We start from the raw sequence: 11,149 nt of genomic DNA, 5'->3' as shown, positions 1-11,149 counted from the left end.
CTGCTATGCTCGGTTTTGTCTTCCAGAGTGGCTTTGTCGCGCTCCCTAGCGTACTGCTCTTCCTCTCTCCTGCCCCCGATCCTTTCTCTTGGGCGATTTGAGCCGGGCATTCGGCCCTTACGGCTATGAGTTCCGGTTCGTGGCGTTGTTGCATCTCCTCCATCTTTTGTTGTAGCATCCAGATCATCTCAGTTGGCTCGTCAATGCTCATGTTTCTCGTAGTCACCATTGTGCTTGTCAAGTAACTCGGCCCCACGGTGGGCGCCAAAATTTTAGTTATAGGGCTGAGTCACTAAGTACCTTCACAATTTGTCCTTCTTCGCCGTCCGGTCTTGCTCCTTGGGTCCTTTGTCCGCTAGTCCGGTCGGGGGGTGTACGTGTTAAAGATACTCTGATGTCAAAGTCAGTAACTGAACCGTCCGGTTATCTAATACGACAATGACAGTAATAAATGCACAGTAATTGTCTCTACCTACATTTTACCTTTGACTTATATTTATAGTTTTTGGGTGTGAGCTTAGAATTAGCGATATTTTAATCTCGGCCTAATCCTGGTCCAATACCCTTAAACATGATTTACCTTAATCTCCTTAACATTAATTATTTGGGCTTAGGATGCCGATCGTCCCGACCGACCTCTTTGTCTTCTTTGTTGACCGTTCGATCATGTGGAGTTCGTGAACTGTGATGACGGTCCGGCCATATGGTACATGATCAAATTAATCGTGGTTAGTTGTAAATATCTTGATCAGTGTTTAACAGCAAGTTTATGTAATTTGCAACGTGCTTGAAGTGTGAAAATATAATTGTCATTCTTCGAGAAATTTAATCTGTTGATTTCTTATTTTAATCAGTTAAATGTGTGATCCAACCGTAACGGTAGTCTAAATTTCTTGGTCTAAATTTTACAAAAGTTTTTCTAAATTTCAAATTGAACCCGGGCTTTTCGAGGCCAATTCAACCCTTTTCTTGACCTTGATCCCTTTATTTTCTACAATTAATTGCAGATTGGAATGTAGAGGGAGCGTTGGAGAGACCAAGGAACATGACTAAGAACTCACAGTAACCATCTTAAAAAAAATGTATTCTTTAAAACTTATAATTATAAGAAATCTATTCATTAAATTTATAACAAATGTATTCTTAAAAAAAAACTTATAATTATAAAAAAAAGTTATAAAATTTAAAGATTAAAATAATTAATGAAGTAGTTTATATTGATAAGAAAAAAATGGATAACGAAATGTGTATACTGAAAAAACACTTACTATCAGATGCAAGCCCTTTTATTAATATTTATTGATATAATAATAACGATAATAAAAGTAAAAATTTAAAGAATTTATTATTATTATCATCTATACTAATTCTTTATTTTTATGTACTTTTTTCCTCTTCTAAATTTGTCCTCTATTTAGTAATTATTTACTAATCTTAAGTGACCAAATTTTTAAATTTAACAGCTCTTTTTAAATTCATCTTTTTAAATTTAATAATTTTTAAACTAAAAAAATATTTATATTTATAATAAAATATTATATACAAATAGAAAGTATCTACAATAAAATTAAAAAATTACTTATATTTATTTTTATAATTATAACTGTATTATTATTTTTGGTCATGTAAGACCCTAGGAAATCAGCACTGCAAATTATCTGTCAAATATCAATCAATGCACGCCACGTCATTCGTAGAGCCATTAAAAACGCACTAAGCGCTGCATGCACGAGCGCCACTTGTCACGTTCGAAGCTTCTGAAGTCAGAAGTGGGGGTGCAGGTGTCAGCAGAGGAGACGCTCGTCCGTTTGGACGTGGGGTTAACAAAACTGAGTTTTTGAAAAACTCTCTCTCACCTGCACGCACTCTTCATCTTCCTCAGAACTCAAACCTTCATCTTATCCACCTTCTCTCTAGAAACCTTCACCTTCTCTCTACTGAAACTCACCACCATCTTCTCCGATCAACTTTCAGAGACCGTAGGGACGTTCGTGGAACCGTGAGCTACAAGCTGGACCGAACAGTTTCAAAGGCTGAAACTGGTAAGTCTCCTTTAGTAGTTCGTTCTAGGGTTTCCTGAAAAACTAAGTTTTGGCTGCATGCAAGTGTGTAGTCTAAGTATTTCGTTTTTCCTGTGGATAGATTTGTTTTGGAAAAATCAAGTGACATTGAGGGTAGAAAAACATTAGTTGGACGAAGCCAAACCTTGCGTCTAGGACAAGCTGTTTACGAATCCGGGTAAGGGAAGCTTATTGATTTAATTCATACGCTGTTGTATGTTTGCTGAAAACGAATGCATGTTGATGAATGAATGAATGTATGTATGCAGTATGATTATGAATGCATGATGGATGATGGTTGAAATGTATGAGTATGAACATGGATGTTTATGGTGTATGAAATGAATCTGTATGATGATGTTGAATATGAATTATTTAGAATGAATGTTATAAAGTTTATAATTGGGCAGATATATGAAGTATAAAGTATGAACTGAAATGTTGAAATTTGGAATCTGTTATAGATGAAAAATCTGAATGTAAATTACTCTCTATGATAAAGTACGTTCGTCATCGTACGGTCTTATACCGTTCGGTTTCCCTGAAAATGACTTAGAGGGGAATTCTTTCATTCGGGAAGAATTCGGTTTGAGAACGAGCGTCCCCATTTGAATTACTATGTTGAGCGTTCGGCTTAGCATAGAGATGTCGAATACCTTAGATCAAATAATATTAAATTATACCTTAAAATAAGTAACGCTCGGTCTTATACCAAGCGTTCGTCCCAAATAGCGCTCGGTCTTGTACCAAGCGTTCGTCATAATTGGTGCTCGGTCATCTACCCAGCGTTTGTTCTAATGAAGGGTTCGGTCTTATACCGAACGCTCGTCCTTACCTTGGATTTTCTTAACGGACGTAACTAACGTTCGTCCAAATACTTCGTAAAAGTATATTGTCGCGTTCGGTCATTGACTGACAGTCGACTCCTTTAAACTAATGGTTCACAGTGTAGTCAATTCCTCACCTTGTTGTATCTTCATCCGATTGGATTCTACTTAACATCTGGGTACTTAGAATATTCTGAATATTTATGGTATCATCCTAGAGTCATTTCATTCAACTGAATTGAGTAGCAGTAACGTTCGTCAAATAATCATATGTCGAGTTATTCTGATTGGCGACGAGTACTTCTCGGTCTCGCTATTCACGTTCGTCCTCGTCCTTCAGAGGGTTGAGCGTTCGTTATTTTGGGTATTTGAAACGAAGGATGAAAATGATAATAAAGTATGAATATTTAAGAGGTGAACACTATATGGATCGATTATACGATATTGTATTTTGGACGAGCGTTCCAGGGAGGAACGACTCATATATGTTGATTATGAAACTTGGTAAAGTATGACTGTGGTTATTGCTAATGCTGGCTTGGTCCATCCTGATATTCCGTGATACTCATCTTCACGTAGAGGAGAGTAGTCATGTGTGGGAATGGCAGGAGGTTCTATTCCTTAGGGGTACTTTGGATAGAGCTAACCTCGAGTGGCAGCTGTTGAGTGTATCCCAGTTACTACATCACTCGGGTGCAAGGACGCCTGTAGCTACACAGATTCATACAATCCGGACGGTCTGTCTAGTATATATATATATAAATCTATGTTAAGTTACATGCTGTGTGTGAATTGTAATGTTAAATGTATATGTTGATTGAATGAATTAAATTATATAAGCTTACCCTTTCGTTTTCCTTGTGTTGTCCATTGTATATGTACGTTCGTCCTGTCTTGCAATGATCATCCGTGTGGATGTGAGCAGAAGGCGAGGCCACCTTAGAGGATGTGATCGAGGAAGAAAACTTAGTGGAAGTTGAAGTGAAAGCGGAGCAGTAGGACGTCCGTTTTTCTTTTAGTTTAGATGTTCGCTTTTGAAATTGAATGTTCGGTTATTTATTTTGTAAAACCGTTCGTCCTAAAATTGTATTATTTCCGTTTCTTGTATTTGGTTCTGTACTTTAAGCCGTTCGGCTTTTGAAATTTGTTAATTAATATAAAGACTGCATTGAATTACTGTTAATTGTAATTAATTCTGATTTATAGTAATTACTGTATTTTGGAATGTTACATTAGTGGTATCAGAGCAGTTTTGTTCTCTTAAAGGACACTGTAGGTTATGAGTGCACTGTGTTTTTGTTGTGTGCTTATTGTGTGTTTAATGAGTTATTATTTTTAACTCTTGAACATTGTTAACGTTCGTTTTTCTCTGGTCCAGAGAACAAATGGCGCCTAGACTCCCTCCTCCACCGCAACCCAACGAACCTGATGCTTCCTACAACTCTAGGTTGTTGGAGACGGTTATTGAAAGACTCCAACAATAGAATACCACCCTCATGGAGCAGAATGCAGCTGCTCTACGTAGTCTAGAGGCCGCACGCGAGAATTCTGAGGCTACTCAAAGGCAGTTAATGGATCTCATTGCTGCCACCAGAGGTACGCCTGGAGCCTCCTCTTCAAATGCTAACCCTCCAACCGAATGGAGTTTGGAGAGCTTTTTGCAACACCATCAGGCAAAGTTCAGTGGAAAGTGCCTCCCTAACGAGGCAGATCAGTGGCTGAGAGACATGGAGAGGATTTTCAACGCTAAAAGATGCCCGGACGAGAACAGGTTGGCGTTCACAGAGTACCTATTGACTAGAGAAGCTAGCCACTGGTGGGCGAGCATGAGAGCAATCTTAACGGACGCCCAAAATCCCATTACGTGGGAAGTATTCAGGAGCAAATTTTATGAGGAATACTTCCCTGACAGCGTTCGTTTTGCTAAAGAAGTGGAGTTTCTGCAGCTTGTTCAAGGCGGGATGTCCGTTTCTGAATACACCAACAAATTCAAACATCTCGTCAGGTTCAATACTATGGCCACCAGTGAAGAGTGGCAGTGCCGGAAGTTTGAGAATGGACTGCGAAGTGACTTGAAAGTATTAATTTCCAGCTTGTGCATTTGAACGTTTCCTGCCATGGTTGAAAGGGCCAAGGTATTGGAGAAGAACATGGCAGAAGCGGAACGACACAAGAAGCAACAACAGGTGGCAAGGGGGCCAATAGTGTCAAGAAGCAATGTCAATCAGAGGAGATCCCCTTACGCTCGTCCAAATCAACCATCTAATGCAAGTGGATCTCAAGCATTAGTTACTACCGAACAGTCTGGGCAACAAGGAAACGTCACGTGTTTCCAGTGTGGAGGGCCACATTACCGTTCATCATGTCCTCAACTGGTGGGCGGAAAACATTGCACTCGTTGCGGGAGGAATGGGCATTTGGAGAATGAGTGCAACTTTGGAGGACGAGCAGTAATGAGACCACCGAACGCTGGAAGGAATCAGCCGAGAGGTGGACGAGCTCAAGCAGTTGGACGGGTATATGCTATAACTGGCGCGGAGGCAGCAAGCTCAGGTAATCTTATAACTGGTGAATGCTTGCTGTATGGAATGCCATGTCGTGTGCTGTTTGATTTGGGGGCGACTCATTCCTTCATCTCGAAGGCGTGTGTTGAGAAATTGGGAGTAGTGGAGAGAGATATGCAGTTTGACCTGGTGGTGTCAACCCCGGCGGCTGGAGAGATTAGGACGTCTACTGTGTGCATTAGATGTCCTATTGTGGTTGAGGGGCGTAGTTATAAGGTGAATTTAATCTGTTTGCCTTTAAAGGATTTAGAAGTGATTTTAGGAATGGATTGGTTGGCTGCCAATCGCATTCTTATAGATTGTGGGGCGAAGGAGTTAATCTTTCCGGATGAAGAAGAAGAAGAAGTGTCAGTGACGCTCGGCCAACTGAAAGAAGACATTATGGAGGGCGCCAGCTGTTTCTTGATTATGACGCATGAAGATCAGGAATTCAGAGGATTGGTAAAAGAACGATCGTCCACTAGTGACAATAATGGACGATCGGTTGTGGATGAGTTTCCGGACGTCTTTCCGGAAGAAATATCGGGACTGCCTCCTGTTCGTGAAGTGGAATTCACCATTGATTTGGTGACGACGGCAGCACCTATCTCAGTTCAACCATACCGTATGGCGCCTGCCGAGTTGGTTGAACTTAAGAAGCAGATTGAAGAGCTCATGGATAAACAATTTATCAGGCCGAGCGTATCACCATGGGGAGCGCCTGTACTCTTAGTAAAGAAGAAAGATGGTAGCTCTCGGTTGTGTATAGACTACAGATAATTGAACAAGCTGATCATTAAGAACAAATACCCATTGCCAATGATAGATGACTTGTTGGACCAACTGCATGGGGCAACGGTATTTTCTAAGATTGATTTGCGTTCGAGATATCATCAAATCAGAGTGAAGGAGGACGACATCCAGAAGACTGCTTTCAGGTCTCGTTACGGACACTACGAGTATGTAGTGATGCCGTTCGGTGTGACGAACGCACCAGCAATCTTCATGGATTACATGAATAGGATATTCAGGCCGTATTTGGACAAATTTGTAGTCGTCTTCATAGATGATATTCTCATCTACTCCAAGACACAAGCCGAACACGAAGAACACTTGAGGGCAGTACTGACCGTGTTGAGGGAAAAGGAGTTATATGCAAAACTGTCCAAGTGTGAATTTTGGATGAAGGAAGTGCAGTTTTTGGGGCATGTGGTTTCGGTTGGAGGTATTTCAGTAGATCCAGCTAAGGTACGAGCGGTGTTGGATTGGAAGAGTCCGCGTTCGGTCACTGAAGTACGTAGCTTCGTGGGGCTCGTGGGCTATTACAGACGCTTTATTGAAGGATTCGCTAAGATAGTAGCTCCGCTGACTCAGTTGACCAGGAAGGATCAACCGTTTGCATGGACTGATCTGTGTGAGGAACGCTTTCAAGAACTGAAGCTCAAATTGACGAGCGCTCCAGTGCTAATTATTCCGGACACGGCCAAACCGTTCGAAGTGTACTGCGACGCTTCTCACCAAGGTTTAGGTTGTGTGCTGATGCAAGAGAAGCGAGGGGTAGCGTACGCATCTCGTCAATTGAAGATACATGAGCGGAATTACCCAACGCACGACCTGGAATTGGCAGCGGTCGTTTTCGCACTGAAGATTTGGAGGCATTACCTGTACGGGTCTACATTTCAAGTCTTTAGTGATCACAAGAGCCTCAAATATTTATTTGATCAGAAGGAGTTGAACATGAGGCAGAGGCGTTGGTTAGAATTCTTGAAAGACTACGATTTTGAGCTGCTGTATCATCCCGGAAAAGCGAACGTGGTGGCGGACGCCCTAAGCAGGAAAGCAGTTCATGTCTCGGTTATGATGGTTAAAGAGTTGAGTTTGGTTGAGAGCTTCAGAGATCTAAGGTTGCAGTTCGAATTGGAGCCGAACAACATCAAATGCTGCAACCTTAGAATATCCAGCAATGTGTTTGACCGTATCAAGATGAAGCAACGAGAGGATGAAGAACTGGTGAAAATTTTAAGCGCGCTCGGTACGGATCAGGCCAAACATTTCAACACTGGAACGGACGACCTATTACGATACATGGGTCGGACGTGCGTTCCTAATGATGGCGAGCTGAAGAGAATTATTCTGAAGGAAGGTCATCATAGCCGTCTTAGCATGCACCCTGGCATGACTAAGATGTATGAAGACCTCCGGAAATCCTTTTGGTGGCCTGGAATGAAAAATGATGTCGCTCGTTTCGTGGCATCATGTCTAACCTGTCAACGAGCGAAGGCGGAACACCAAAGACCTGGCGGCTTACTTCAACAATTGGAAATTCCAAAATGGAAGTGGGACAGCATCTCCATGGATTTCGTGACCCATCTACCACGCACGGTCAGAAATCATGATTCAATTTGGGTGATCGTGGATAGATTAACGAAGAGCGCCCACTTCCTGGCCGTTAACTTGAAGATGTCGATGACAAATTTGGCCAAATTGTACATTAAGGAGATCGTTCGGTTGCATGGAGTCCCTTCAAGTATTATTTCTGACCGGGACACGAGATTCACATCTCGGTTTTGGCAATCATTACAAGGCGAGTTGGGAAGCAAGCTGTAGATGAGTTCAGCGTATCACCCTCAAACGGATGGCCAGTCTGAAAGAACCATCCAAACGCTGGAAGATTTACTGAGGACGTGCGTCCTAGATCACTTAGGCGCGTGGGATGAAATCTTGCCGCTAGTAGAGTTCACGTACAACAACAGCTTCTAGTCTAGCATTGGTATGGCGCCGTTTGAAACTCTCTATGGGAGGAAGTGTCGAACGCCACTCTGTTGGTTCCAGGAAGGAGAGAACGTGCTAACTGGACCTGAACTCATCCAGCAAACGACCGAGAAAGTGAAGTTAATACATGAGAGATTGAAGACGTCCCTGAGCAGGCAGAAATCCTATGCGGATAGACGAAGAAGACCTTTGGAGTTCGCTGCAGGTGACCATGTCTTTCTTAGACTCAACCCGATCACTGGAGTAGGCAGAGCCGTTCGTCCAAAGAAGCTATCCCCCAAATTCATTGGACCTTATCAAATCCTGAAGAAGATCGGACCAGTGGCGTACGAACTAGCTTTACCTCCTCAATTGTCAAATCTGCACCCAGTCTTCCACGTTTCTCAACTCAGGAAGTATATAGCCAATCCTTCTCATGTGTTGGAGTTGGAGAACGTCCAATTACGCCAAGACCGAACGCTGGAGTTGCAACCAGTCCGTGTGGAAGACAGCCGCACCAAGCTATACAAAGGAAAAGACGTCCGTTTAGTGAAGATGGTGTGGGATGCAAAGACTGGAAATTCAACGTGGGAAGTGGAGGATGCTATGAGGGACTTGTATCCCCACTTATTTACGGGTAAGTTTCTAAATTTTCGAGGACGAAAATTTTTGTAGTTAGGGAGAATGTAAGACCCTAGGAAATCAGTATTGCAAATTATCTGTCAAATCACAATCAATGCACGCCACGTCATTCGCAGAGCCATTAAAAACGCACTAAGCGCTGCATGCACGAGCGCCACTTGTCACGTTCGAAGCTTCTGAAGTCAGAAGTGGGGGTGCAGGTGTCAGCAGAGGAGACGCTCGTCCGTTTGGACGTGGGGTTAACAAAACTGAGTTTTTGAAAAACTCTCTCTCTCACCTGCACGCACTCTTCATCTTCCTCAGAACTCAAACCTTCATCTTATCCACCTTCTCTCTAGAAACCTTCACCTTCTCTCTACTGAAACTCACCACCATCTTCTCCGATCAACTTTCAGAGACCGTAGGGACGTTCGCGGAACCGTGAGCTACAAGCTGGACCGAACAGTTTCAAAGGCTTTTGAAACTGGTAAGTCTCCTTTAGTAGTTCGTTCTAGGGTTTCCTGAAAAACTAAGTTTTGGCTGCATGCAAGTGTGTAGTCTAAGTATTTCGTTTTTCCTGTGGATAGATTTGTTTTGGAAAAATCAAGTGACATTGAGGGTAGAAAAACATTAGTTGGACGAAGCCAAACCTTGCGTCTAGGACAAGCTGTTTACGAATCCGGGTAAGGGAAGCTTATTGATTTAATTCATACGCTGTTGTATGTTTGCTGAAAACGAATGCATGTTGATGAATGAATGAATGTATGTATGCAGTATGATTATGAATGCATGATGGATGATGGTTGAAATGTATGAGTATGAACATGGATGTTTATGGTGTATGAAATGAATCTGTATGATGATGTTGAATATGAATTATTTAGAATGAATGTTATAAAGTTTATAATTGGGCAGATATATGAAGTATAAAGTATGAACTGAAATGTTGAAATTTGGAATCTGTTATAGATGAAAAATCTGAATGTAAATTACTCTCTATGATAAAGTACGTTCGTCATCGTACGGTCTTATACCGTTCGGTTTCCCTGAAAATGACTTAGAGGGGAATTCTTTCATTCGGGAAGAATTCGGTTTGAGAACGAGCGTCCCCATTTGAATTACTATGTTGAGCGTTCGGCTTAGCATAGAGATGTCGAATACCTTAGATCAAATAATATTAAATTATACCTTAAAATAAGTAACGCTCGGTCTTATACCAAGCGTTCGTCCCAAATAGCGCTCGGTCTTGTACCAAGCGTTCGTCATAATTGGTGCTCGGTCATCTACCCAGCGTTTGTTCTAATGAAGGGTTCGGTCTTATACCGAACGCTCGTCCTTACCTTGGATTTTCTTAACGGACGTAACTAACGTTCGTCCAAATACTTCGTAAAAGTATATTGTCGCGTTCGGTCATTGACTGACAGTCGACTCCTTTAAACTAATGGTTCACAGTGTAGTCAATTCCTCACCTTGTTGTATCTTCATCCGATTGGATTCTACTTAACATCTGGGTACTTAGAATATTCTGAATATTTATGGTATCATCCTAGAGTCATTTCATTCAACTGAATTGAGTAGCAGTAACGTTCGTCAAATAATCATATGTCGAGTTATTCTGATTGGCGACGAGTACTTCTCGGTCTCGCTATTCACGTTCGTCCTCGTCCTTCAGAGGGTTGAGCGTTCGTTATTTTGGGTATTTGAAACGAAGGATGAAAATGATAATAAAGTATGAATATTTAAGAGGTGAACACTATATGGATCGATTATACGATATTGTATTTTGGACGAGCGTTCCAGGGAGGAACGACTCATATATGTTGATTATGAAACTTGGTAAAGTATGACTGTGGTTATTGCTAATGCTGGCTTGGTCCATCCTGATATTCCGTGATACTCATCTTCACGTAGAGGAGAGTAGTCATGTGTGGGAATGGCAGGAGGTTCTATTCCTTAGGGGTACTTTGGATAGAGCTAACCTCGAGTGGCAGCTGTTGAGTGTATCCCAGTTACTACATCACTCGGGTGCAAGGACGCCTGTAGCTACACAGATTCATACAATCCGGACGGTCTGTCTAGTATATATATATATATAAATCTATGTTAAGTTACATGCTGTGTGTGAATTGTAATGTTAAATGTATATGTTGATTGAATGAATTAAATTATATAAGCTTACCCTTTCGTTTTCCTTGTGTTGTCCATTGTATATGTACGTTCGTCCTGTCTTGCAATGATCATCCGTGTGGATGTGAGCAGAAGGCGAGGCCACCTTAGAGGATGTGATCGAGGAAGAAAACTTAGTGGAAGTTGAAGTGAAAGCGGAGCAGTAGGACGTCCGTTTTTC

The 11,149-nt window shown here is 41.7% G+C and overlaps 2 protein-coding genes across 2 annotated transcripts; both read left to right on the top strand.

Annotated features, from left to right (window-relative positions):
* Positions 1-4,383: 4,383 nt before the first annotated feature.
* LOC124844982 (uncharacterized) lies at positions 4,384-4,992 on the top strand. Its single transcript, XM_047321999.2, has one exon. It carries the CDS (start codon positions 4,384-4,386, stop codon positions 4,990-4,992), a length of 609 nt encoding a protein of 202 aa, XP_047177955.2.
* A 12-nt stretch (positions 4,993-5,004) lies between these two features.
* LOC148203630 (uncharacterized) lies at positions 5,005-9,489 on the top strand. The gene is made up of 4 exons (XM_088107686.1): positions 5,005-6,055; positions 6,485-6,987; positions 7,177-7,766; positions 9,390-9,489. The coding sequence occupies exons 1-4, from the start codon at positions 5,005-5,007 to the stop codon at positions 9,487-9,489; spliced, it is 2,244 nt and encodes a 747-aa protein (XP_087963812.1).
* Positions 9,490-11,149: the final 1,660 nt, after the last annotated feature.

Source organism: Vigna umbellata, chromosome 2 (assembly GCF_029865625.1).
Source record: "Vigna umbellata cultivar VRB3 chromosome 2, Vumbellata_1.0, whole genome shotgun sequence".
Classification (NCBI taxonomy): domain Eukaryota; kingdom Viridiplantae; phylum Streptophyta; class Magnoliopsida; order Fabales; family Fabaceae; genus Vigna; species Vigna umbellata.
The sequence above is the reverse complement of the archived record's forward strand: the minus strand, read 5'-3'. Positions and strand labels throughout refer to the sequence as shown.

What these genes read in the sequence shown, in the direction of transcription:
- LOC124844982 (XM_047321999.2), top strand. Translation starts at nt 4,384, where the DNA reads ATGGAGCAGAATGCAGCTGCTCTACGTAGTCTAGAGGCCGCACGCGAG.
- LOC148203630 (XM_088107686.1), top strand. Translation starts at nt 5,005, where the DNA reads ATGGTTGAAAGGGCCAAGGTATTGGAGAAGAACATGGCAGAAGCGGAA. An exon ending in TGATGCAAGAGAAGCGAGGG is followed by an intron (nt 6,988 to 7,176) that starts GTAGCGTACGCA and finishes AACATGAGGCAG; the next exon opens with AGGCGTTGGTTAGAATTCTT. An exon ending in TTGGAAATTCCAAAATGGAA is followed by an intron (nt 7,767 to 9,389) that starts GTGGGACAGCAT and finishes TCCTGTGGATAG; the next exon opens with ATTTGTTTTGGAAAAATCAA.